This window comes from Sporobolomyces koalae, assembly GCF_050403365.1.
Source record: "Sporobolomyces koalae JCM15063 DNA, S_koalae_JCM15063T_v1_ctg3, whole genome shotgun sequence".
Taxonomy (NCBI): Eukaryota; Fungi; Basidiomycota; class Microbotryomycetes; order Sporidiobolales; family Sporidiobolaceae; genus Sporobolomyces; species Sporobolomyces koalae.
In genome coordinates, this window is record NW_027481768.1 from 339,593 (window position 1) to 365,823 (window position 26,231).

Sequence of the window (26,231 nt, forward strand, 5' to 3'; positions counted from 1 at the left end):
TCGTCGATGGGCCTCGGGGGTAGACCGACCCAGTCACGCGCGCAGCCTCCCCCTCGCCAACCGGGACAGCCCTCTGCGCCTCCTCCCGGCACGAACCATTCGAATGCTCCGTTCCCGCAGCGCGGCGCAAGCCAGCACCCAAGTAGAGGCCAGCAGACTACCGATCGACTGTATCTATGCCTTCCATTCGTCAAAGCCGCCCTTGTCAAGGGCAACTTCAAGACGATCGTGGCGCTGCCAAAGTGTCAGTCCTTGTCTGTCTCCACAGCGCTTTCTCTCGCTCGCTGCTGACCTGCCACGCGCAATCCTCCACAGACGTCGACGTGAATGAATGGGTCGCCGTGAACCGTGAGTCTTGCTGTTGTTCGACTCTTCAAGCCGCACCGCGCTGCGTCCCGGTCGATGCGCAGCTTGTGCTGACTCTCGAATCTGCTGTCCGCCTGCTCTCCGATCATCGTTTGTCCTGTCTCTACGTCGCATTCCGCGTACTTGCAACCCTAGTCGTCGATCTCTTCAACAACCTCAACTTGTTCTACTCGGTCGTGACAGAGTTCTGCACGGTCGAGAACAACCCGACCATGTCTGCCGGCCCAGGGTACGTCGCAGGAGACCTGGCGACTCATGTACTACGAGACTGTTTCACTCACGCCGTGTGCCGTCTTCCCTTCAGGATGGACTACACTTGGATCGACGCGAACCGCAAACGGGTCAAGCTGCCAGCGCCGCAGTACATCGACTACGTTCTCACCTGGGTCGAGGGCCTCATCAAGGACGAAGCCGTGTTCCCGACCAAGGCTGGACGCGAATTCTCGCCCAACTTCCCGTCGGTTGCGCGCCACATCTACACGCAGCTGCTGCGCATCTTTGCGCACCTGTACCATGCGCACTACCAGGTGTACCTGCACCTGAGCGCCGAAGGGCATCTCAATTCGTTGTTTGCTCATTTCCTGACCTTTGGGCGCGAGTTTGACCTGCTCGAGCCGAAAGAGTGCAGAGCTCCGAAAGAAGGCTGGCCGTTCGTGATCGGAGACCTGATGGACGTGAGTTCCGCACTCTCCTGCTCGAAACGTTTGCGATGGGCTATTCGCTGAACCTCGCTCGTTGATCCAGGCATGGAGAGGACTCGGGGTCCTTGATCACTGATCGATTCCCAGTATCAGCGTTAACGCTCTTCTTTCCTTGGTTCTCGCTCCACTGTTGTCTGTCGATATCGACAGTATACCTAGCATTTCTCTTTCTACACCGCATGTTCACCCCTCTTCCGCCGAGTCGTTTCTCTGCCTGTTCTCCCCGTTTCGGATTGATTTCGATTCGTCGTTGCTATTTCGTATGCACCCGTGTAAAGAGCCCTTCTTGTCGCAAGATTCCCGCGCGCAAAGACGAGAGGCACGAAACCGTCGATCGGAAAGTTCCAAGTCTGTCGCGAAGTCGAAAATAAAAAAAAAGACGTGCGCAAGTGAGGACCCCACCGGTGTCGGTCTCCAGTTTTGCGGTCGTTTTTGCGTGGTTACCTTTGTCTAAGGAACCTTAAGCCAGGTTGGAGGGCGGTGCAGAGTAGCATGGTGAGTCTCGATCGTCTACACTCTGCTGGCTTGCTGCTGCTGCGATCATGTCGTCGCTGTCGGTGCTGACCGCACCCGCAACCGACCTGCGTCAACTCGTGTTCGCCGCATCGGCTATCGCTTCACCCTTCCAGAGCGCACCCGAAACAGATACGCCCACGTGCGGGAACGAGTCCGAGTACAATGGCAGACTTGGGTTGAGGGTCGCGGCCATCTTTATTATCCTCGTGCGTATTTAATACCGCTCTACTTTTCAAAGCAGGTCTTCACGCTGACCTTTGGCGTCGGTTCGAACAAATGTCAGGTGACTAGCGCAGTCGGAACCTTGTTCCCAGTCCGTTTGTCTTTCGCCGCGTCCCATCCGGGACGAAAGCCTGACTCATTTCTTCTCGCGAACCTAGGTCCTAACCAGGCGTTCCAAGATGCCGTTGTCAGACAAGGTGTATCTTGCGTTCAAGATGTTTGGATCAGGCGAGTCGATTTGTTTGACTCAAGAACGCGAGCACAGCAACTAATCGGGTTGGTGCGCACATCCAGGTGTCCTTGTCGCGACGGCCTTCATCCACGTACGTCAGTTGCTATTCGACAGTGCACGAGGCGAGACTGACCAAAGATGGAGGAATTTCAGTTGCTCGCGCCAGCGTTCGAAGCTCTCACGTCGCCTTGTCTGAAAGGAACCTGGACCGATTACGATTGGGCTCCGGCACTCTCGATGGCAGCAGTGCTCTCGATTTGGATCGTCGAACTCGTTGCCCACAGATGGGGACGATCGTACCTCAAAAGGCGTGGCCTCAAGTCTCATGACCCGCATTCGACGAAAGGAGGTAGCGAGTTGGGACACACGGGACATGGTCAGCATGTCGCCGACAGCGCACAGGAAGGGCTCGCGTCACCGCAACTCGAGCGTGCAGCGACGATCGAGGAAATTCAGAGAGTGTCATCGATCACGAATACGACGAAACTGGTCGACCTCGAAGACGGTTTGAATGGAGACTCGATCAAGAGTTCCGAGGTTTCGGCTGCAACCCTGGTGTCTCCCGGGAGCACTCTCCCCCACCTGGATTCTGTCCCGCACGAACACACGCACGAACACGAACATAGCTTCATCGACGAGTCGAGTCTCGCGCAGATCATTGGGGTCGGGATCCTCGAATTCGGTGTCATCCTGCACTCATTCATCATCGGATTGACCCTCGCCGTCAATGCCGAGTTTGTACCTCTGTTTTGCGTCCTGATCTTGTAAGCCGCTCTTTCTCTCTCTCCTCCCAATTCCAAATCTTAAACGGTTCGCAGAAATCACTCACGCTGGATGAATCTTGTTCCCAGTCATCAAGCGTTCGAAGGAATCGGTCTTGGGAGTCGGCTGTCTGGATTACCGCTCCCGTCGCAGCTGAGCTGGGTGCCAATCTTTGGAGCGATCCTGTACTCGTGCATTACTCCGTTAGGAATCTCGATCGGCCTCGGGATCCGGACTGTGTAAGTTTGTTGGACTACTTATCCTCCTGTCGAAACCGTTCAGGCTTGACCCTGACCCTCAATCTGCGCACATTCGATACAGATACAACCCAGAGTCGACCACGTCGAGCATCGTGAGCGGGATTCTAGATGCGTGCTCGTCGGGCATCTTGCTGTGGGCTGGCATCGTCGAGTGCCTCGCACACGACTTTGTGTTCGATCGCAAAAGTGAGTCCGACCTGTGGGTCCTATGGGAGAAATCCAGACTGACAGGCCGGTGCATCTACTTTTGAACAGTGGCCGAGGCTTCAAACGGCGAAGTCGCATTCTGCATATTCTTCGTCCTCTTGGGTGCTGGGTTGATGGCACTCCTCGGTCGGTGGGCTTAGCTCGCACGGCGGACGGCTTCCGGTTGTATGATGTCTGTGTTGTACTTTTCCTACATTACTTGCATTCCTTTAGAAATAGATCTCTCCTGTCCTTCACTTCCACTGAGTGCGCCTTTCAAAGCTGTGCCATTTCATTCGCGAAACGAGGTTGGCAGCGAAATAGGTGCCAATTTTGGTTCGCACAAAAGAGCGGTCTCATCATATTCGAATTCAGGTTCTCCACTTTGGAAGCGTGCAACACAAAGATCGCTCAACTCGCTCGATTGTCTCGTCAAGGAGGCTCGTCAGCATGCCTGCCGTAGCAAGAGAGCGGGCGCTGGCAAGTGAACGCGCCGGCAATCGCGCGGGCGAACAAGCACCAGTCAATCAACAAGATGACCCGGAGGACAGTGCCGACGACGACGAATTGGATACGGACGGATCAGATGAAGCGTTCGAGGTCGGTAAGCTCAGGTCATGATCCACCACCGCAGCTCATCAGCTGTACTCGCGCCATGTCGAAGCTTGACTGAACTCCCCGCCATGCGGGCGGTGTATTCCAGAACGGATTCTCGATTACATGATCTTCGACACGTTCAAAGGCCTCCCAGAACCGTACCCTCAAGATCAAGATCGATTCCAGGTCTTGTACCAGGTCAAGTGGCTAGGCTATCCCGAGTGAGCCATCCTTCTTAACTCAGAGTTTCTGCCGATGCCCGTCCGAGTCCTTCAATTGCGCTGACCTACTGTTCTTACCTAATAGTTCGGAGAACAGCTTGGAACCCAAGTCAAGCTTTGTCGACGAGAAATCTTGGGAGGCCTTCTGGAAAGAATGCGAACAAACGAAACCTCCTCGAGAATCGCATGCCAACCTCGTCGCTCAAGCCGAGGCTCAGAACAAGGCATACGAGAACAAGAGGAACAAGATTTTGAAACGAAAGGAACAGGCTGACGCCGACAAGAAAACCAAGAAAGCCGCGAAGAACAAGAGCAAACGTGAGAGCGTCAGTCGAGCTCCTCTCTATCTACAACTCGTCGAAGCTATCGCAATCATATACTGATCTGTGACCTTGACTCAGAAACGCCCTGAATCGGACGCCTCGGGCTCGATCACGGCGGCCCCAACCCGAAGGAGCTTGAGAGACCCGCCTGTCACTGTGTCGAACAAGCGCCGTAGATCCGACTCGTCCGATCAGCAAATGAGGGAGACTCGCTCCAATCGGCATGAACGCATCGACCAAGCGGTCCTGAACGATTTGATCGGGACGAGTCGTCACAAGATGTTGAGAGAACTCAGAATCTCGTCTCCACCTCAACATGTCGAACATCTTGATTCTGACGAGGATGAGAACAAAGTCGAGGAGCAAGAAGAGCCAAGTAGCAACCACAAATCACCTTTGGATCAGGGACCAAATGGACTCAAACAATCGCCAAAGCCCGATTCTGGCCTCCTTATGGACCAAAATCCGTACAGAGGGTTCGCGCATGACAGCGAGAGTGAAGAGGAGGAGGGCGACGCAACTTTGAAAAACCGACCACCCTCGCCTCCCACCCAGGTCACTCAGCCCGTTGACAAAGGTTTCGCATCCGACGAGAGCGATGAAGAGGAAGCAGACAGTAAAAGCGCGAACGGCGGTGCGGATCATCACGACGCTGCTCAAGTTGACCTCGAAGACGGGAAGGTCGCAACCGAAGAAAAGGGCTTCAGGCAGCCAGAGCCGCTTAAACCTGTGCCAGGAGGGTTCGCTGATGACTCGGAGGATGACTCCGATGATGAACAGCACGTTACACAACAGACAGCGATGCCGAAAACTGTCCAAGGCAAGGACGCACGGGATCCGCAATCAAGAAATTCAAAGCCGCTGCGACCCGCAACGAAAGGAGCCGAGGAAGACTCGGGCGCTGACGCCGAGAAAGACGAGCATTCGAAACAGGCACTAGCAACACCAAAGCTTGCCGTCCGGGCCGTCAACGCTCGTGCTCGAGCCGAGGCGATTGTCGACTCCTCACCCGAACAACCTCTCATGAACCTTCGAGCTAGACTTGCCTCGACAAGCGAAGTGTCGAATTCTCCGAAGGGCTTCAAAGACGAATCTGGAGCTTCTCCTGACGACCAGGCTGAAGCCATCCTCCGGCCGGACAGCGCGCCATCAGTCAGCGAGGGTCGTAGTATGGGGCATGCACAGCAAAACAGCACCTCCGCTACAAGCGAACCTGTACTACCTGCAGATGTGGAAATGCGTGACGTCTCAGGCATTCCAACTAGGACAGGGCAACCCATTGCACACCCTCCCGAATCAGATCGAGACGTCAATGTCAAGCAAGAAAGTCCGCCGATCTCACCAGAAGGCGCTCTGGAACCAAACAACACGCGAGATAAAGGGGATAAACCTCCGAAGTCCACAGCTTCTCTTGCTGGACCCAACGGCAAAAGATTGCACGGTGAGGTCAAGGGATTGAAAGCCGAGACAATTCTCGAGCTCGAGTCTCCGGGCTCGGGGAGACAGCCACGCACGGGAGGTAGTACGGCCACGGACCAGAGCAAAACGCCCGAGCGAGAAGGAGCAAAGGAGAAGGAAAGCAACACAGGCGATCCGGAATCTCGACGACAGAAAGACAACAGTAGTGCCCCGAAATCGTCAGCTCAAGACAAGGGCGATGATGTAGGCAAGACCAAGCAAGTTCCCCCGGCTTCGACTTCGACCAAGACGGCGCCAATATCAGTCCCAGCGCCTCGTTCACCGAAACGCACCCTGCCCGGGGCTGATCATGTTTCGCCAGTCTCCGCCAAGCGCCGAAAAACGGAAAAGCGACAGCAGCAAGCATCTGCGAAAACTCCGCCGGCGGCAGCACCTGCACCAGCACATGCTTCTCCTAAGGCGATCGCTCAGAGGGCCGCGTTGAAGAAATTCAAGATCGGTCGACTGCCACGAGAAGGCGCTGTCCCGATTCCCCCAATAGCTCCAACTCCTATCTCCCCACCCGCTGTACCCAACTCGCCGGACTTGCTGTCAAATTCACACAGCTCGTCAGGAACCAACAGCAAGAAGCGCGAACAGGATCCCTTCAACTATGGCGTGCAGCGTCCGTCAGCCAAGGATGGCTACATCCGGTACAACGTAGACACGCCTGCCTACAAGGGGCTGCCCGACGCGATAACCGGTCGAGAGAAGCCAAAATGGTCTCACGAAGTACCCGACAACATGCGAATCCGCTCATGGTGGGGGATTGACGGCAATCCTATCGATAATTTTGTCAATTTTGACAAGGTACTCAGCCATCGCGAGGTCTACATCACACCGAGGCCAACTCCGAGCGAAGTCGGCATCAATAAGCGCGCCAGCGTACATGACAAAGAGTACCTGGCGCTGCAGCTCGTGCTTGCTCACATCAAGGAAGTCAAGCAAGTAGACTCCTTGCGGGATTCTGTCACGGCCGTCTTTGTGCATGCCTCGTTCTCGAACGATCTCGGACGATTTCCGGGCAAACTCTCGGAACTCGACCATTGGCGCGACCGCGAGGACGTTGTTTTCTTCTGGTACGGCTCTGACGGGAACGGCAAACGCCAAAAATTGTGCCAATTCTGGAAACCTCGTACGTTCTCGTCCGGATCTCCATCGCTAAGCGTGTCCTCGCTATTGACCGGTCTTTCGTTCGCCACCTTCGTAGTCACCGCGATCACGTTCACATCTTCGGCGCTCCTACGCGATCCTGTGCGACTCAGCCGCATACTGGAGAACGCAGCCGAAAGTCGCGACCGAGTCTTCAGAGCTCGCGATCAGTTCCCATTCATGCTATCTCAATACCTCCTCACAGGTGGCACGCTCGGACCATCCGAACCAGGAAAGCCAAGCACAAGCAATCCCCAATCTGAAGCCCGGTAAGTTGGCGCTCTCGAATCGACGACAAACCTTAAGACAACAGCTAACACCGTCCTTCATCTCGGCTTGCATAGACAACCAGCTATCGATGCAGTCATGTCGCTGCTGCATGCGGGCTCGCTCACATTGACCAGGATTGCCCCACGCCTCGGTCCACCTTACCGCGATCAGAAGCGATTCCCGGCACACGACGACTCTGTGGCCAACGATCCCGTGGCGTGGTCCCGGCTGTCGCAATGCTACCTGCCAAAGTACTGTCAGGTGTCTCCAGAGAGATTGCAGAACCTCGTCTGCAGTTGGCGCACTCGCTACACTAACATGTGAGCACTTTCTCACGCTCAGGACTCTCGCCGCGATCGCTAGAAGCTTCCTTTGCTGACGAAATCTTCTGCACCGGATCAGCCGACGCTGGATCATCATCGCAACGCGAGAAGAGAAGACTTCGCTCGCTGCTGCTCCTGGGGTACCTTTCGTCGCTTCCACATCATAATCCTTCCCTATTTGAAAGGAGTCGCACTGCTGACGAGGATCTGCCTTCACCAGATCCTGCTCGTGACTGCCACAGAAGCCGAACGGATCATTCAGCGTCCCCTCAAGGTGATCTTTGGCTGATCACGACTAAACACCAAAGAAGCCACTTATACCCCCGACCGGATTCACCACCACGATTTCTCCTCTATACCGTTCGTTTTGCGATATCCGAATGTCCGCTCCTTTCTCGCCTTTGCTTGTCTGTCTGTGCCTTGCCTTTTCTCAAGGTCTTTTTGTTGTAACCACAACGCACTCAGCTTTACCTGCCAATTTCTTCGTCGTCCTCGTGATCTCGGACTCTGGTGATTTCCCCTCGAGAGCCCAGAGAAACAAGGTCGTTCTTGAACCGTTTCCACACACCTTGCAACTACAAACGAATGTCTCTCGATGGAGATCGAGAATGCTCACAGACTCTCACTCGTGCAAGGGCATGTCAATCTCGCCACGTCAATCTGTGTTTGCATTCTTCCTAGAGAGGAGAGGACAGTTCTTCAAAAGGAAGGGACCGACAGATGAGAACGGGGCAGGAAAAGAAAAAAAGGCCAAAAAAAAAAAGTAAAAAAAGGGGGGGTTTAGGGGGTTCCATACAAGAGGGGTCTTGATTTTGTTTGGGCGCTCCTGGCTTCTCCGAACCCACACGTACGAGCGATTGACGTTTTTCTCCCTCGGGACCACGAGTGAACGAGTCGAAGGTTGTGACATTTGGCTTGATACGAGTGGGAGGAGAAGAGGTTCTTTTTGTTGAGGTTGTCGAAGAAGGGAAAAAGCCTGTTTTTTGTGAGGGTTTTCTTTTTCGGTTCCGAAAATGATGGGTGCTTCTTGTTTGCGTCTTCTAGTGGTCGAGAGAGAGCAAAAGGAAGAGGAGGAAGTTGTTTTTTGAAAGGTTTGAGGTGGTTGTAGAGGAGAGAAAGTGGTATAGTTGAGAAAGAGGAAAGGGAAGCAAAAACCGTTCTATATCGAAGTGACATTGGGCTTGAGAGGAAACATGGGAGTGGAGATGGAAACATTTGAAGAAGAGACGATCCTTGGGAGAAAGATGTTTTTTGGGGTGTTTGTTTTGTTTCGAGCGGAAAGGCGACGAGACGATTCCGTAATTTACCTGAGGCGACATAGTTGCCGATGTAGGATGTTGAAGAATTGGAAATGAAAAGGTCGAAACGAATCAAATTGAAGAACGAGGCGTCTGAGAATCGCAGAGTGGAGAGCTTTTCCTCTAGTCAAAGCTGAACTGAATCGCTGGCTAGCTAGGGTTCACTTGTCCACCCTTGTGACTTGACGGCAACGTTGGTAAAGTCGAATCGAGAGTCGGTCCGGAGAACCAGAAAGGTATAAAAGAGATTGAGAAATGCGGGATAGAGTGAGGGAGAAGAGCAGGGTCCGTTCTGATAAGCCTGTCGAGACTTAGCAGACCGCTCGGAAAGAGACCTCTTGACCGAACGAGCGCGAGCGAGTATCGGCCAACGAGACGGGCGGGAGCAGCGAAGGAACGTCGCTCTTCATGCGGCACGGTCCGCCTCGCGAGACGGGGGTACGACGAGAGACAGACTCGGCTTCTGCAACCGGGGCGAGTGTAGCCGCGGGAACCGAAGACGACGCCACAGGGGCGGCGATCGTGTTCTTGTTGTTGCGAGCGGCGTAGACGAGTCGTCCGAGAGCTTCCTCGATGGCGAATCGGTCTCCAATCTCGCCGCGAACGCCCGCGAGGACCTTGAAGGCGATCGTGTTCAACCACTGCACCCACTTGTCTTCGCGGAGGGCGACGTCGTACTTGAGGGCAGAGAAGACGTAGATCTCGAGCGCGTTGACATCCTTGAGCGGGATACCGGACACGGTCGCGAAAGTCTCGTTGCGGTAGGAGTTGTCTTGCAGAGACTGTACAGATCGGAGGAACAGTGAGCAAGTGCGCTCGAGAGGAAGTACGATGAGGAATGACATACCTTGTTCGCGAGCATGAGCGAACCGAGGAAAATCTTGAAGGGCGCAGCTTTGAACGACGTAGTCTGAGCATCCTGTCCTCCTTCAGCGGGCGTGGGAGGAATGATGTCGGCAGGAGCGATCTGAGCGACGTAGTACAAAGCGAGCACGAGGTCTTCAGGAGTGACGAGGGTCGCGCTGAGGATCTGCTTGACGAATTGGCGGAACGCGACCGAGGGCTCGACGGGGAACGTGGCGGCCGAGAGCGTCGGGATCGTAGCTTTGCGCGAAGGGGCGTGCGGCATGAAGTCCGAGAGTCCAAGATTGGCCAAACGGTGCTGACGCGCCTCTTCCTCTTGAGCCGAGACGAGACCAGGGGTTCCCGGAAGCGAGCTCGACACGCTCGAACTGTCGCTGGCAAAGCCATCTGCCGAAGCACTGCGGAGCCTGCCGTCGCCAATCGTGCCGAACGAGTCGCGCCCAGAGCGGCGCCTCGAGGCAGACGACTGGAGAGACGCAGCGTGCGCCGCGGCGATCTGGTTGTCGCGAGCGAGGAGGAAGCCTTGACGGCATGCTTCCCAAGTCATCTCGACGGCAAGGTCGGCGAGGGGGACAGCCGAGAGCTCGACGGGAGGAGGAGGGGGAACGCTCGAAGTGTTGGGGATGAGGTCATAGACGACGGTCTTGTCATCGTCAGGGATCGCCACATGAGCGTTGTAGTTGTCTAAATCCGCGCGAGCGCGTCGACAGAGGTCAGCGTGACTGTCAGACAACCTGCCAAGCAGGAACTGCAGCTGCTGCTCACCGTTCAGAGTCGCTCGTTGCGCCGACTCTTGGCGACCATAATCGCCTCCGATTCCCCACGCGGCCGTACGCTCGTGGCTGTGCGACCTCATGTGTTCCTCTGCGCCGCCGAACGAGGCAGCGTACGAGTACGCAGGAGGGGGCAACGTGAACTGCTGCTGCGAGTGGGCAGGCGCGCCGACAGAAGCAAAGGCGAAGCGACTGCGCGCGGGCTGCTCCATGCTGTACGCGTGCTGCTGGGCGTACGACGGATAGCCGTATCCCGAAGGGTAGTTGTGCGCGTCGACCGCGAGGGGGACCTGAGCGACAGGGACCTGCTGCTGGGCGACGTGGCGATGGTCGTACTGCTGTTGAGCGTAGTACTGGGATTGAGCCATCGGCCACGCGGGGACGGAGCCGTCAAAAGACGGGTAGGTGTATTGACCGTTCATGCGATTGAAGGCGGGTAGACGAGAAACAGTAGCTTCTCGAGGACCCAGGGATGTGCTGTCTTGACGAAGCACTTTTGGCGAACTCGGGTGAAGGAGTCCGGGAGGGAGGAGAGGAACGGTGTGAATGTTTGAGAGAGGGGGGATCGTGTTGGGTTTCGTCGGAGGAATTTAGCTGTGGACGAAAGGGAACAACTGGGGAGGGTACCGCTGTGCGTGCAGAGACAGACCGAGGTGTGAGCAACCCAGCCAGTAGGGCGGCAAGACAGCTGCGGCGGAAGAGAGACTCACGATGCGAAGAGAGGCGGAGGACAGCAAAGCCCTGCCAACAAGCAAAGACGGAGAGAGGAGAGTGTTTCGGGAGGAGCGTGAAGCCGGGTGGAGCGAGGAGGAGGATCTGTAGGTGCGTGCGAGAGCGAGGGTTTAGTAACCGGGTAATTGGGCGATTGTATTCGCGGCACGTTCGGCGCGGGACTTGCCTGTTGCGAGAACCTGCTGAGACGATTCCGGGGAGCCCTTGAAAGAGGTATACGTTCAGACGAGGATCAGACGTGTGACCTGCACGCAGCGCGAGCCGGGGCGAGGAGGGAACGAGACGTCAGCTGGCGGCGATCGCGCGGGCCGTGATCAAAGGGAACCTCGACTCGCTGTGCTGATGGACTGTCCGAGACGCCGTTTCCAAACCGAATGGAACCGTGAGACTCTGTTGAGCTGGTCGCTGGCTGCTCGGAGGGGACGAGGCGGCCGAGAGATCGAGCGGGGAGAGTCGAGTCCGGTCTTTGCAAACCTGGTCGAAGCGGAGTCGGCGGGGCGACTGCGGCTCGAGGGCAAGGTCTGGACGGTGCTGGAGAACGCAAGGGAGCGAAAAAGTCGGCGCTCGGGGAGAGGGTTGAAGGAACGGGTTGCCCTGGTCACTTCGCCTTAGAAGAAAAGAGAAGATTCGACTCGGGCGCGCATCCCTCTCGCAGCGAGCGCTGGGTGAGTCATCGCCTCGTGTCGTCGTCTCGCCACTCGTGATGCTCTCGTTGGACACTGGGTCCTGCTGGTAGACCCTCGTAGCCCGGTGCCCCCCAAGATCGCGCGCAGGGCAGCCGAATGCGCGTAGCGAATGAGCATCTTTTCAGAATTCTGCGCCCAAATCAAGCAGAGCTCAATGCATGTGCTGGCTACGTCAATCCGAAAATCTTTGCAATGTCGTTCAACTTGGCATCTGGTCACAGGATCAGCTCGCATCGTCAGTCTCGAACGAGCTAGTGCGTGAGTCGCAAAAATGCCTACCGATTTTTTGACGTCCCTGCTCAACTCCGCGGTTGCCCGAAAACGCCTATTTATTCAAACATTCTCGTTCAACCCTCGGTGCTCCTATGACTTAGGGATACAAAGGTTGACAAGAGCTCACCTCGGCGATGAGTTTCTCCTTGCCCGCTTGAATCTCGAGCACTTTGTCCTCGACAGTGTTTTCCGCCACCATCTGGAAAACTCGAACCCTGCGCAAACACGGGCAAAATTGCGGCCCAAATAAATCAGCTGGCAGACTTGTTGACCGCATCGGAAGGAGCTACCGACTTTTGTGTTTGGCCGATACGGTTAACGCGATCGATCGCCTGTTGTTCGATAGCCGGTTGCCACCATCTTTTTTCCGCCGACGTGCAAGCAAAAATTAGCCTCCTATGCCCTATTTCATATCCTGGTAATAGCTTACGGGTCCATGAGCACGACTTGGCTCGCGATCGTCAAGTTCAACCCGAGCGCTCCGGCCTGGACAGTATCAACGGGATGGAAATGAAACGGCAAGCATTCAGATTTCTTGTCGCTGGGAACAACGCAGCAGGATCTCACCTTGAGTGAAAGGAGCATGACCATCGGGTTGCGCTTGTCGGCCTTTGAACCCGCAACCGCGTCCTTGTTTGGCAGCGTGAACGATTTGATCACTTGCTCACGTTTGTCTTGTCGCATCGAGCCATCGAAGCTGTTGTCATCAGGTATCTTCAGCCTCGTGCTAGGACCTTGCGCATCAAATAAACAGGGGAGAAGTCGCGCACCGGCATGTGGTCATGCCTTCTTCAGTCAGCGCCGCCTCGATTCGATCGAGATGCGAGGTCCACTGATGTGCGCACGACAACCGGTCAGCCTCAATATCCCAAGAGGAGAAACGTCACTCGACGCACTTGGGAGAACACGAGGGTTTTGACCCCGGGGGGAGTGTTTTTGAGCAACTGGATCAACTCGGTCGTCTTGGCTGACCTCTCGACGGCTCCGACACTCGCGCCTCGCGAAGTGCTGCTCGCAGGTGTGACACTGCGTTCCGGACCGACGATGCCCTTGGCCGTGAGAGGGTAGAAGCACACTGGGCATGATGCACTGGTCTCGACCGCGTATTCGATACTGTTCGTCTCGCCAGAGCAACGAGTCAGTATCCAGTGGCGCCGTTCCATCTGAAACCTGCGTAGAAGCGTTCAGACTGACCAGGATTGACAAAAGATGTGCTGACAGATCGTGATGCGGGCATCGACGACAATCGATGAGCATACCGAGCACTCTTCCTCGTCGAGTTGGCGTAGGAGCGAACGCAAAAAGTTCATTTGCTGGGGAGTTTCGCTCTCTCCACTGACACTTTTGAACTCGTCGTCGAGATGTTCTGCTTGAGCTTTGTCCCGAATCCTGTCAAAGAGCACGAGTTCAACCCCGGGCACCACGGACAAAAACGAGACGATGGCAGTCGACTGACATCTCGATGAAGTCTTGAGGGCACAGAGTCGGGTCGCAAGCGATCTGTCGCAATCTTAGCAGGTAAGACACTGCCAGGATCCCCACGACCAAATTAGATTTTCATCTGTCAAGTGTGCAGCCACGAGGAAAGAGCAGGAACTGACACATCTGGGAGTACTTGGTTCCACCCGAGTTTTGTTTGACCATGCCTCCGATGATCTTGCCGAGTTGCTTGAATACTTCGTCATAAGTCTCGCGAGCTGCTCCAGTCAACTTCACCTTGATCTGATACATCGCGAGTTCGGGTAGTTTGACCAAAGGTTGCCCCTTTTTATCCACCATGTTCTTGGTCCTGAGCAGACATCAAACGATTAGCCAAAGACAACATTCGTTAGGGCAAAACGAGAGGAGGAAGCAATCGGACCTGCGCAAGGTACTTGAGAGTACGACAGCCTGCCGTCCGCAAGATCCGATCAGTCAGTTAGACGGCGATTCGGTCGGTCTCGGCGCCAACTCACCCGCAGCAATTTGGCAACCTCGGGATCTGGATCTGGAGGAGGTTGGCCCTTCTCTTTCCTTGGCATCGGGACATAGCGTTTCCACACTTCGGGATCGTCAAGAGGTTTACAGATCCTGAGAAAATGAATCATCGCTCCAACTATGTAGGAGATCAGCGAACAATCTCGGAAAGGTGAGAAATGGCCAAGGCGAGCATACGGTCGGCAGCAGCATTCACAATCGGAGTTCCGGTCAAGATCCATCGGCGTCTACAAGCCAAGGCAAATTGTCAGCGCTTGTACCTCTTGAATGCAACAGAAGAAGAGAGTCTCCTACTCGGCAGTGAGTTCAGCCGCCGCTCTCGACATTTTCGCTTTTGGGTTCTTGATCAAGTGTCCCTCATCAATTACGATTCTGCGCCATTTAATCGCATGCAGTGTGCCGTCTTTCACCGTTCGCTTCTGTTTCTTGCTCGGCGGAGGATGGTCGGCAACGTCCACGATGCCTTCGGCCAGCTCTTCTTCCTCCTCTCGCGTACGGGGTTTCGGTGCCACTTCTTCGATTCCTGCGACGAGACTTTGGCTTCTCTCGAGGGAATCACAAAGACGCGATCAGATAGGGGTTGAAGGGGAATCCGAGAGGAAGGGGCAAGAGCACTAAGTGACTCACTAAGTGGTGATTACGACGTCGAATTCTCGCAATTGCTTCTTGGTCAAATCTCTGCCTTCGCCGTGGTAGAAGTGCCAATTCATTCTCTTTTTTCCGACGTGCTGCTGAAATTGATCCGTCCAATTCGATGCGACCGACAGAGGACAAACTACCGGATTGGGGTTTCAGTCTGTTGTGTCTGCCTCATCGCAAAACTAAACGGAGCTTACCGATCAGAGTCATATCGTCAAACCTTTCGTCTGGTTCTTCAGGCTTCTTGAGCACACCTTCTCCCGTGTCGTCCGTGCAGACGAGAGCAATCGTTTGCATAGTTTTGCCCAGACCTGATGAAGGGTTCAGCTGGTAATGTCAACTATGGCAGCCTCGTCTTGTAAAATGGACGAAAGCGAGACTGACCCATCTCGTCGGCAAGAATTCCCCCTCGTTTCAAGATTGGTTTCTCACGCTGATTGCTCCCCGTTCCAACGTTGTGCCAGAACGTTTTGCCCTGATCCATTGCGTTGCGTGGTCAGCTCGCGATCTCGGCCTTGAATCAAGAGATGAAAGCGCACCTCTTCGTCTTTCTTCATTGACCACAGTTGAACCGGAGGGTCGTCCACTGTCTTCGGGAGGCTAGGGTGTTCCATCTTGATCATCCACGCCAATCCTTGCTTCTGAAATTCCATCAAGTTTGCCTTCATCGTTCCATCCTGTCGTCCCGGAGGACACGGATGCACGGGCAAACTCGAAGGATCCATCGAACCGGCCGAGAACATGGAGCTCAGAACGTCTCCAGTCGGATTCGATTTGCGTTCGAGCAAGACGGCATGAGTCATGGCGACATCGTTCCGCTATCATCACGAAACCTTCTAGCATGAGCCTTCGTTCGCTCGAATTCTGAAGAGACGGGAGAGGAAGGGGAGGCGTCTAACCGCTTTACTCTTGCTCTTCGATGGTTCGTTTTGCGCGACGCCGTTGTCCTGTTCGTCTTCTTCCTTGTCGACCTGTTCCTGTGCTTCTTTGAGTAGTTTTCGCTTCTCCTTCTCGATTCTCAATTTCTCGACTCGTTCCGGAAACGCCCAATCGAGCCGTTCATCTTTCGCGTATTTCCTCTTGCCATGAATCTCGAGTCGCATCGGGACCGCCGCGATCCCAGTCACGTTCTGAGGCACTGGTCCCGACGTGGCTTGCAACCGGATCTTGCGTTCGTTGATCAATGGCGCCAACCTTGCGGCCAACACTTTGGCAACGAAACCGACACGCAAACCTCGCACGTGCCTCACTTCAATCGCATTCTTGTCGTTCGCGTTGTACTTGTCCTATGTATGGGAAGTCGATGCAAGTCAGCCTGAGTTTGGTGTGAGATGGGCAGATGGAGAATTCTGAACTTGCTCTTCTGACTTCGAGCTGCATCCCTTCTTTAACTGCATAGAGAGTAACATGGGTCAGCTTGCCTACGAATCTTTGTCGGATTCAATGAGAGAAACAACGGAGAACTTACGAGTTCGGATACCGCCGCTGTATTTGAGCCCGTTGATATTGGCTTTTGGTACAACTGCGATCAGGATGTCTTCTTCCGGATCGCCTGTTGCACTCTCATCCTCGTCGTGACGATCCTCGTGCAGAGTAGAGTCGTCTCGCGAGGTCGACTTGCCCTTGCCTTTCGGATCCTTCTGATCCTGTCCATTCGCCGTGTCGAGCTAGTTCGCGGTACAGACCAACGAGATCGTCAGGTGCGACATTCGAGAGCTCCAGGCGTAGAACACGGGGAATGGACGAACAGCTGCAGTTGTTTCTCGAGGTGGAGGCAGTGGTAGTTGGCTTGTAGAAGGTACAGGGCTAGCTCCGTCTACTTGAGCCGAAGCCTGACTGTTCATCTTTGAGCACCGAAGCCTCTAGGTCGCGCTCGAGAGAGGAGAGTCGCAACAAACACGAGAGACAGGTTTCACGAAAGGTTGATCATCGCCCCCGTCGAGTATCATCGCTGATCAGACTCTTCTCTCGATTACAAATTCGCGATTAGATTCAGTACTTCAGTCTTGTATGCTACAGCTCGCCCTTTCGCGAGACCAAGCAGAACGGCCCAAAAACGTTACTAAACATGCTCCGACCATGCTTGACTTGACCTGCTCATTCCAGAAAATCAGACTCCCGTAACGAGACTAATTCGAGCGGGAGAAACTCACTCTATCAGGCTCGCGAACGCGCCTGTCGTACCAAGAGTCCATTCTCGGCCTAGCTCGAGGTCGAACGCATCGTATACTGCAATTTGCGCGAGAGAACTCGGACGGGGTAAGTGAACCAATCCTCGGAGACAGAGTCGCGGTTGTGAATGTACATACGGGCAAACACGGCTTCGAAAGCCAATTTGATCCGGGTCCATCTGACGCGATGGATCGCCTTGCTGTCCCGTCTCCCCCTTGTTCTCTCGATCCTAATGTTGGTCCTCAGCTCGTGTTCCTCCGTCGGCAGGTGCGCGTCTTGCAGTTCTTGTGCTCGTAGCGCCAACAAATGTTCGAGGCGTTGTTCATCACGGACGACTCGAGTTCTCGTTGCTCGCATTCTCGTCTTGAGGGTCCTCGTTTGCCTGTAAATCTGGACAGATTGCACGACGATCGAGCCGAGGGTCGCCCAATCTGACACTTTGTCGATCCGTCTCGTAGTCTCGGTCGAGCGTGATGGGAAGAGCCCGAGTCGAATCAAAAGATACATGTTGTCACTGACGGTGGCGATCAGGTCGAACGCACGGTGCAGGATGTCGAGGGATACGGTGCGGCCGTTCAAAGCCGAGTACGAGAGCGAAGTCCATAGTGCCTCGAGTGCGAGCACGCGCCGGATCGCTGACAAAAGCGACACGAGCGAGAAGGCGGTTGCGAGCACGTTCGTCCGGGGTCGGCGGCCCTTCCTGAGCTTGTAGATTATGACAAGTCGAAGAACATACTGCAATGATCGCTGTACACCGTGGCGCACGAGCCGCTTAATCAGCACTCGTCGCGCACTTGCAGCGGTGGGACTCGGAATCGAGCCTCACGAGGACAGAGTCTCGCCCAGGTTTCGATCGGATGAAGCTTTTGACCGTGCGTCTGTCTCTCTCGTGCGTGACAGCAGGAGTCGCGTGCACAAACTGTTACACTCGAGTCGTGATCAGCGAGACTCGTGACAAGTGGGGAAAGCGCCGAGGTAGAGGGTATCGAGCGCACGGTAGTGATCGGTTTGACCGCTTGCGAGGCGGTTCCAGCATTCTCTGAGTTCTCTGCCATTCCGGACCGAAGTCTTGGGAGCAAGTCCGAGTTGCGGGCGAGAGAAAGGGAAGCGAAGTTCGCTCTCTCGCTTCGTCTCACGCGTATGGCTAACTGGCACCAACTGCTCGACCAGCCTGCCAGCTCTCCGAGACGACAACAGCCCCTTCCACCTGCTCCAGTGAGTGCCCAAGCCTCGTACGAGCTAGCCGAGTGACATCAATCTGTCCCCCTGACCACTATTCGTTTGCCGGCTCAGACTGTGTGTCAACCGTTGCCTGAATTTGCCAACCTCGAACGCACCGCTCTCAGCGAAGCGCGACTCGCTCAGCGGCAACACCTCCTCCAGAATGCGATTGAATCTCCCCTCGAACTGCCGACCGACGCCCTACCTCCAGCTCCTCGCGATGGCGAGCACCCAAACACAACCGTGTCCTCGACGGTGACAAGTCTTAGCGGGAAAGGGCCCGCGAAAGGGCGCTCCCCGGGAGCATACGAACCTTTCCAGGTCCTAAGGGCTATTGAACGGCACGATGTCATGACGTTACACGACATCAAAGCATCCAATTTCGAGCTGCTCATCACGGGGACTCCGCTACCAATCGTCTATGCGATGCGACTAGGCGCCACTCGTAGGCAAATCCCTTCTCGCGAGCCTGGTACGAACGCCCTATTGATCCATGCGCATCTCGTGTGACAGACCAGGACATGGCCATTCTGTTGATCGGTGCCATGAGCCGCAAAGTGAACGACGTGACAGATGACGAACTCGCCATGATGCAACCCGCCACCAAAGCTACCTTGTGCGAAGTCTTTCTCTCTCTCTCCGATCGCTCGAAATCTGATACCGCCGCTCCTCGCATGTTCCCCAGACGGTCGCTACGTGCATCGCTCAAGATTGCAATCACAACCTCGTTGGCTTCGACAGACACCTCGTTGATCGCGTCGTTCCTCCAGACGGTTGTCATGTCGGAAGGCTCTCGATGGTTACTCTCGTCTACCCAAACTCTCTCGCTCGCGTTCCGAACCGGACCGAGTTCAAAACCGATCGCGTCGGCAGAGTCGATCATGTCGAAATGGTGTTCAAGAGAACTGAAAGAGGCCCAAGTGAGCGCCGTGAGCGAGTACCTCGCGAACGGGACGTGGGATCTGTGTCTCCTTGCCATGTGGAGTGTCGCGAGTGACCAAGTCCGGGACGTGGAACCTCTGCCTCTCTACTTCTTTGGCAGAGACGATCGCATGCTCAAGTACGCATCATCGTTTCTTCCGCAAGTCTCCTAAGAGGCAAGGTTAAACTGACCCGAGGTTGTATCGAGCAGGGCGGTCGAAGAACGGATATCTGTCCTCAAACAGAAGGGGCACTGGAACCGGGTATCGAAGACGCTACGAGGGCAATTGGACACGACCATTGAGATCTTGTCGCACCGTCAAGTGAACCCGAGGGAACGAGTACATCAGCTCAAGCTCTCTCTTGATCAACAGCCGTAGTCTTACGCGCCATACTCTGTACAAAGCACGTTTCGAATTGAGATTGTTGTTGGAATCTGACCCGTAACAACTGCATGTCGCGGTGCCTCTTTGTCTCCTCGAATGACAGTTCGCACTTGGGAGAGCAATCACTTTCGCTCGAGGAATCCGCGATTATGGGAATCCCCGTGCAACGTTGAACGTTCGACCCCGTGGAAAAAGTCGAGAGTTCACGGGAGGTTCGACGTCACGGTTCCCGCAGCGACAACCTCCACCCCCTCAATCCTCCTTCCAACTCCGCTTTCACACTGTCTACCTTCCAATCGCCTTCAAGCACTTTCAGAAGACCATGACGAACGCTGTCACTCTCCCAGCACGTGCAAGTCGTTGTCAAGAGTTTCACGGATACCCTTCGGGCTCCTCAACTTGTCAGATTACGTCGTTCTCGCCGGCACAAATCCGAATCCCGGAACACATGATCTTGCACTCGGAAACTCCTGCTCCGTACGTTAATCAATTGAGTACCAAAGTCGAGGGAAATTATCTCAACTTTTGCGTTGACGGGTCACCGATAGGAAATCCAAAAAGAACCAACACCCTATTATCGTTTCATTGATTCACCACATTGAATCGGATTCATACGTCCTGTTTGATCTCGGACTCGGTCCGAACTGGCAAGAGTATGCGCCGAAGGACAGGTTGGACGAGATTGTCGAAACGTACGAACCTCGAGGCGGCGAGAGCGTTGATCAAGTTGTGCAACGCTTGGGCGTCGAATCAACCCAGATCAAAGCGATCGTCATTTCTCGTGAGTGTATTTTCTAGCTCGTGGAAAAGAGTCCTGGAACCTGACAGGATGAATACGGATTGTCTGTGCGCGTCTCTTTCGGAAAAAGACAACCATTGGGATCACTGCGCGCACGATTTCTCTCGATTCTCGAATGCCAAAATCATCGGAGGTCCCACAACCTTGTCCAACATTGTCGCACTTTCTTCCGTGTCGATGGAAACTCTCGAACTCGACTGGAAGGACAAACATCCCATCTTGACTTTCACCGATTCGTACGACGTGTTCGAAGACGGTTCTTGCCTCGTGGTTCCAACTCCAGGACACACTCCAGGTCATGTCGCACTGGTGGTCAGGACCCACGCGACGGGAGAGTATGTCGTCTTGGCGGGAGATTGTGCTCATCACCCTGCGTGTCTCGGGAACGCTTCAATCACTCCTAAGGGAGAGGAACCTCGTACGGGCGCATGGTACGACGATGCGAACCAGTTTCACTCGATGCACGAAGACTACGAGTTGGCGGAACGATCTCTCGAACGGTTGAAAGCGTTGGAACGTATCGACGATCGGGACAAGGGACAGTTCATGGTTGTGCTGGCTCACGATTTCAATCGCTGGAATGCATGGCAGGACAAGTTAATGAAAGAAGATGGAACGGTGAGGCTCGATGGGTGGAAAGAGAAAGGCATGAGGATCTGAGCCACGGAGGCTAACGTTAGTACCAGCTTGAACTGTAAGCACCGAGGCGAGTCTGTACTGCCGCCTGTTGTCAAGTACCGAACACTCGGATCACAACTCGATAGAGAGATTGCGAATACGAAAAGGGAAAGAGCGGACTACGCATTCATTCCGGGATCCGATTTGACCAGAGAGATCGCCATGCTACGACTGGCCATCAGATTCAGGGTGCAAGAGTCGATATGCTATACTTTGACCTTTTTGGGATCCGGTGACAGCTTCTTGTCGACGGGTTCTTTCCGCTTTCGAGCGTCTTCTGCTCGAGCTTCGTCTTTATCGACTAATGTCCCCGCGCTCGACGTTTTCATCTGCTCGAATTCATGTACGAGGTGCAGTTTTAATTGTGGCAAGTTCTTGAAGGTGTCGTAGGGCGGATAAATCGAACGTAGGTCCTGTTTGAGGATCGATTCATACTGGGTTGCCGATTTCTGCATGCGAACCGCGACCAGGGAATGAACTTCTATTCAGTTGCAATAGATGGCAAAGGAGAGAGGCTCACTAGCGAGAAATCGCCTTGTTCAACTTGAGTGATGACGTCTTCTAGGTGTAGAAAGAATCCTAGATCTGGGTGAAACGAGTTCCAGTGCCTTCTCTCGCAATTCATCGTTGTTTGGACACAGGTCAGCAACCCAAATCAGATACGAAGCTGGGGAAACCTGAACGGTCTCACTTTTTGTTCTTGAGGCGATCCGAAATCATCTCGGACGAGATCACGTGCAGGTGGACGTGTTTCACTAGAACATCCGGCGATTCATGGCTCCCGTGAGTCTCTCCCGTAAGATCCAGAGGAGACAGGATCAAGCTTTTGACAAACTGACTTGATTCGACCGCATGAAATCCGATCTTGACATCCCACACAAACCCATACTCTTTGAGCATCTCGTCATGAATCATTTCCTAATAGACGAGCATATGTTAGCAAGAGACCCATGTCAGGCTTGTGTCTTGTCCTCGCTCCTTTCGGAATCTGGAGAGATGTTACCTTGACTTCGAGGGCTTGACGCGCAAGAGCTCTCAGGACTTGTAATCGATCGGGAGATTTGAGCAGGGTTGACAGCGAGTGCAGAGCAGAAGGTTGGACAACGTGGCCGTCCGAGGTGCGGAATGGATCTCTCGCTACAAGTTGCAGGCAAATGGATCAGGTTTGCGCGTACTTTTGGGCCAAGAATTAACGTACGTAAAACCAGAAAATGGTACTTGGCCTTTTCAAAGCCGTCAAAGATAGTCAAGCTGCTCAAGTTGTCCAACCATCAGTCAGCTTCTCATGCTCGAGATTAGTTCTGAACGAGCGCAAATAGGATTATGAATTTTATCAACGGACGTTTGCGAGTTGACAGTCAACATGACTCGTTCGGGTAATTCTCGTTCTGGATTCTTCATCCTCGCATAGCTCTCGAGCACTGCAGACCAAGACATGGTTGATGGGACAGGCCAAGGTTCGTGACGTGCCGCGAGCCGAACTTGATGAGACCGGCGTGTGGGGGTCGAACGCTGCTTGATCGAACCGAGTGCACGAGCAGGTGAGATGTTACTTTCGAACGATCGGACGGGCTGTAGTAGAGTGCGCGAGAGGCGCATGTTCAGGAGAGAGCGAGAACGAGCGTCTCGAGACCGAAATTCGCAACTCGCACGCAGGAGCGCTGGCCAGCAGCACGCAAAGTCCGAGCTCGCCTCTCGAGTGTGTACAGTCTTCCTCGTACTAGTCTATGCTGATCTCGACAATGAGCACGAGGCAAATTGAATGCAAGGCGGTTTCGTCGGCTCCGTTCTTTGATGGCCGAGCGAGTAGCCCAAAGGTGGGAAGGGGATTGATGACAACAAGAACAAGGCACAAACACTCGGGATCTCCTGCAACTTGTACAACAGAGAAGAGAAGAAAAAGAGGCAGAACGTCATAGCCTGGACGAGTTCTGTTTTTCCTTTGCTCAGAAATGCACCCGAACGCACGCATTGACGTGGCTGACAATGGGACAGTACGGACACTTGAGGGTTCTGTTCGCGAGTGAAACGAGTCAGGAATTGCGCGTGACAAAACACCTTGTGAACGAGAAAGGGTTCAAGAGAAACTCACGGGGTCCCTCGAGCCAACCTCGTCAGACTCTCTTTCGCGATGCAGTGTCCACACGGCAAGAGCATGGGAGGGTTCGTAGGAGTCGACTGTTCTTTCGAGACCGGACACGCAAAGATAGAGTGGTAGCGATACTCTATCGGCAATGGAATCTCGACCTGTCCCAATTTTTCGAATCAGTTCCGTACTCGCACATTCGACGAGCCGTGAGCCTGCAACGAAGCCGACGTACGGGCAATTCTCCGGAAGCGGACCACTCTGTGCGCTTCTCCTTCATGACCGCTCGAACCTTCATGATCTTGGCCATTGCACCGCTGCCTCCGACATCCGTCACGACCGTCAACGGGCTTTGCTTGGGAAGACCCAGCGATCGCAAGTACGCCGCCGAGAACCGAGCGCACAGTGCGTTGGTCGGGTTCGTCGATGCTGCAGTCGAGGTCGATGGCTGAGCCGGAGAGCGAGAGTAAGGTTCGAAGATCGACCCGTACGGGGATCGTACCAGCTTCGAGAACGGCATGTACAAGGGTGCGGTCAAGAGGGCGCACACGAGTGGGGTCCTCGTCGCCGTCAACAAATGCCGGAAGTGCTGTCCTCCGTAAGCGAGTGCAGCCTGACTGTGCGGATTCGGCGGCGTTCCCGTTCGAATCGTGTCCGCAGCATCGGTCGTCACGACTTCATTCATGTCGTGATCCTCTGTGCCTTGATCAAAGCTCGTGCCGGCGAGCAGGATCCTGATGAACTCTTCCTTGCGCAACTCGAATTCCAAATCTCGGTTCGGGTCGAGTTCGGGATGATCAAGAACCCACTCGATCGCTTCGAGACAGTGTCCCGACTCGAGCTGCTGGATGATCGCATGCAACCGTTTCAATTGGTCGATCAACTGTGCGTTGACCGGCGAAGGGGTTTGAGATTCTTCTAGAAAGGCTGTCAGGGAGTCGAATGCGCCGATCCGAGCCAAATGGTGCGCGATGGTCGAGTTGAGCGCTGCGATCTGTTCGGGAGACGAGAATGGAGTCTCGCGCCGAAGCGAGTCGGTCGAAGAAGGAGCGGCGAATGATCCTGCCGGAGACAGGGAGAGGAGTGAAGGGTGTAATGGCGTCGCAGAGAGGGTCGAGTACGGAGCAGAAGAAGGAGGAGGCGGGGCAGCCGACGAGGGAAACAGAGGAGGGGGAGGACCCGGGAATTTCTACTCACTCGACAGGTCAGCTTCGGGACGAGGCAGGAATTACTCCGTGTTGCAGCATCGATGGGCGCACCTTGTCGACCGACTTGGCGAGGCGAGTGATCGCGTTGCCCCACTCTTTGCTCTCCTTGCCCGCATTCGCGTTCGACTGCTTGACGAACGTGCTCAGAGGCAGCAGAGTATCGCTCGCCGACGAGGACAGGTCTGTCTCTCCGCTTAGAGCGGTGGACGAGCTGGTGCTGATCAGTTGCGATTTCGCGAGTTCAAGCCGACTGATGATGGTGGAGACATTGGCCAAATTGGTCGTGTGGGACACTGAACTCCTTGATACGAGCTCTGCATAGTCTTTCGGGATTGGATCGAGGTGCGATACGGTCGACATGCGTGTGGGGGAAGTCAAGCTGTCACGAAGCTATAGCTTTTCTTTTTTTGTAGAGACCAGAGATACAAATTTCAAGCGGGGAAATACAACATCAACAATTCGAGAGCTAAATCACCATGACCCCCTCGATCGCGAACGCGACTCTTGCACTCTCTTTTTTGGCACAGTACATCGCTTATCCGCCACCCCGCGTCTGACCTATGACAGCTTGTCGCGCCCTATGTTACTCGCCGCAACACCTTGTCCGAAACCTTTTCTGCCAGTTCCTGCGGTTTCGGGGAGGAAGGAGAGGGATCTTTGAGCTTGATTCGCTTCCACCGGATTTCGCACAGCGTGTTCATAGCGATGGCGACGAGAGCACGTAGGTATGGGAGGGCTCGATCGTCTAGGCAACTTCGAAGAAGAGGGAGGCCGAGAAGGATTTCGTTCGGCGTGAAGTGCTCGCGTGTGAAACGGGGGTCGACTGTGCCGTGGAGTTTGATGCGAATCGCCTCCCAGAAAACGCTCGAGTACGAGCACAGAAATAAGGCGTGCTCGTTCGTGTCGCGGGAGGTACAGTATACGCAGGAGTCATCGTTGATCGATTTCGACTGCCTCATTTTTGAGCGGGTGAGGATCCTGTCGTGCAGGGCTCGCCAGTGCGTATCCACCTCACGAGGCGTTGCTGGGGGAGAGTAGATCCATGTCCAAGCCTGGGCTAGGCTCTCGGGTCCCGGTGTGGGACCGGGGAGAGCGCCGAAGACCGAAGGAACTGGGAGAGCGGGTCGGGACGAGATGATTGCGGCGCGTGCCATCGAGGTTGAGAAGCGGTGAGGGAGGTCCAGAATAGTGAACGAGGTGCTCGGGAGCGGTACCGGAGGCGGCAGAGAGCGCGGTCGGGAAGGAGAGGGAAAATGGTGAGAAAGGACATCGATCGTCTTTGTGAATCGCGACCACTCGAGCTTTGCACTCCGGAGAGAGGGGCGGGTATCTATGGCTTGTCCCTCATAAGGAGGTAGAGTGGCATACAAGCGAGAGGCATCAGCGTATAATCGAGAGACAGAACCGAAAGGCGCGAGAAGAGGATGGTTCGAGAAAAGGGACGGAGGAAGAGACATCAGCGCGGCAGTTTCGACCGGGGTATTGACCCGGAGACGCGAGCCATCCGCCGCAGCGGCTAGCGCCTGCCAGAGCGGGGGAAGGCCCTTGAAGGACGAACGGCGGAAGAGAATCCACGGGGTATGGAATTCGAGGTCGTCTCGAGGTCGCACGTGGTGCTGAAAGGAAGCTATGGCGAGATCGTGCCAAAGCGGATCCAGTCCTCCGAGTAGGTGGTCAAGGCGACGCGCGTTGTTCGCGTCATCGACATCGTGAGGGTCGATCAACCCGAGCCCGCCGTCCTTCGCCGGACGACAAACGTCGGCCATGCGAAGCAGATGCTTCGTGCCATTCCAGACGAAGTCGAGGAGGATCCGGCGGAACGAGTGGAGGAACGAGGGCGGGGCTATTCTCGCGCCAGCTCGGTATTTTCTGTCTCATCCAGATTAAGTGGCCTGTGGCTTACATCTCGTGAAGAGCATACGAGGTATC

At 54.9% G+C, this 26,231-nt stretch overlaps 9 protein-coding genes across 9 annotated transcripts; 5 read left to right on the forward strand and 4 right to left on the reverse strand.

Annotated features, from left to right (window-relative positions):
- Positions 1–6: 6 nt before the first annotated feature.
- Positions 7–1,143, forward strand: JCM15063_005044 (Mob1/phocein family protein; the record flags this gene model as incomplete). The annotated part of the gene is made up of 5 exons (XM_076676147.1): positions 7–244; positions 316–348; positions 502–595; positions 671–1,040; positions 1,111–1,143. 5 exons carry the CDS (start codon positions 7–9, stop codon positions 1,141–1,143), a joined length of 768 nt encoding a protein of 255 aa, XP_076536685.1.
- Positions 1,144–1,609: 466 nt separating this feature from the next.
- Positions 1,610–3,406, forward strand: JCM15063_005045 (uncharacterized protein; the record flags this gene model as incomplete). The annotated part of the gene is made up of 8 exons (XM_076676148.1): positions 1,610–1,789; positions 1,867–1,896; positions 1,964–2,033; positions 2,100–2,128; positions 2,191–2,801; positions 2,889–3,038; positions 3,121–3,245; positions 3,315–3,406. The coding sequence occupies 8 exons, from the start codon at positions 1,610–1,612 to the stop codon at positions 3,404–3,406; spliced, it is 1,287 nt and encodes a 428-aa protein (XP_076536686.1).
- A 289-nt stretch (positions 3,407–3,695) lies between these two features.
- Positions 3,696–7,878, forward strand: JCM15063_005046 (uncharacterized protein; the record flags this gene model as incomplete). The annotated part of the gene is made up of 8 exons (XM_076676149.1): positions 3,696–3,849; positions 3,949–4,063; positions 4,149–4,389; positions 4,465–6,979; positions 7,055–7,265; positions 7,341–7,586; positions 7,669–7,729; positions 7,810–7,878. The coding sequence occupies 8 exons, from the start codon at positions 3,696–3,698 to the stop codon at positions 7,876–7,878; spliced, it is 3,612 nt and encodes a 1,203-aa protein (XP_076536687.1).
- A 1,320-nt stretch (positions 7,879–9,198) lies between these two features.
- Positions 9,199–10,946, reverse strand: JCM15063_005047 (cyclin family protein; the record flags this gene model as incomplete). The annotated part of the gene is made up of 2 exons (XM_076676150.1): positions 9,199–9,669; positions 9,735–10,946. 2 exons carry the CDS (start codon positions 10,944–10,946, stop codon positions 9,199–9,201), a joined length of 1,683 nt encoding a protein of 560 aa, XP_076536688.1.
- A 1,163-nt stretch (positions 10,947–12,109) lies between these two features.
- Positions 12,110–18,058, reverse strand: JCM15063_005048 (uncharacterized protein; the record flags this gene model as incomplete). Its single annotated transcript, XM_076676151.1, has 27 exons — positions 12,110–12,153; positions 12,222–12,267; positions 12,343–12,430; positions 12,510–12,575; positions 12,646–12,701; positions 12,783–12,912; positions 12,986–13,047; positions 13,112–13,328; positions 13,410–13,604; positions 13,672–13,741; positions 13,817–14,004; positions 14,077–14,105; positions 14,171–14,310; positions 14,370–14,419; positions 14,487–14,732; positions 14,820–14,967; positions 15,029–15,142; positions 15,216–15,306; positions 15,371–15,649; positions 15,731–16,117; positions 16,191–16,222; positions 16,300–16,498; positions 16,580–16,667; positions 16,985–17,060; positions 17,141–17,750; positions 17,830–17,922; positions 17,999–18,058. 27 exons carry the CDS (start codon positions 18,056–18,058, stop codon positions 12,110–12,112), a joined length of 3,804 nt encoding a protein of 1,267 aa, XP_076536689.1.
- An 85-nt stretch (positions 18,059–18,143) lies between these two features.
- Positions 18,144–19,525, forward strand: JCM15063_005049 (uncharacterized protein; the record flags this gene model as incomplete). Its single annotated transcript, XM_076676152.1, has 5 exons — positions 18,144–18,218; positions 18,297–18,669; positions 18,738–18,840; positions 18,910–19,284; positions 19,357–19,525. 5 exons carry the CDS (start codon positions 18,144–18,146, stop codon positions 19,523–19,525), a joined length of 1,095 nt encoding a protein of 364 aa, XP_076536690.1.
- A 328-nt stretch (positions 19,526–19,853) lies between these two features.
- Positions 19,854–20,990, forward strand: JCM15063_005050 (MBL fold metallo-hydrolase; the record flags this gene model as incomplete). Its single annotated transcript, XM_076676153.1, has 3 exons — positions 19,854–20,008; positions 20,080–20,312; positions 20,401–20,990. 3 exons carry the CDS (start codon positions 19,854–19,856, stop codon positions 20,988–20,990), a joined length of 978 nt encoding a protein of 325 aa, XP_076536691.1.
- A 224-nt stretch (positions 20,991–21,214) lies between these two features.
- HNT3 (DNA 5'-adenosine monophosphate hydrolase) lies at positions 21,215–22,445 on the reverse strand (the record flags this gene model as incomplete). The annotated part of the gene is made up of 7 exons (XM_076676154.1): positions 21,215–21,457; positions 21,529–21,616; positions 21,700–21,763; positions 21,848–21,926; positions 22,012–22,145; positions 22,207–22,259; positions 22,351–22,445. The coding sequence occupies 7 exons, from the start codon at positions 22,443–22,445 to the stop codon at positions 21,215–21,217; spliced, it is 756 nt and encodes a 251-aa protein (XP_076536692.1).
- A 509-nt stretch (positions 22,446–22,954) lies between these two features.
- On the reverse strand, positions 22,955–24,662 carry RMD5 (ubiquitin-protein ligase RMD5; the record flags this gene model as incomplete). Its single annotated transcript, XM_076676155.1, has 4 exons — positions 22,955–23,021; positions 23,101–23,255; positions 23,330–24,283; positions 24,354–24,662. The coding sequence occupies 4 exons, from the start codon at positions 24,660–24,662 to the stop codon at positions 22,955–22,957; spliced, it is 1,485 nt and encodes a 494-aa protein (XP_076536693.1).
- Positions 24,663–26,231: the final 1,569 nt, after the last annotated feature.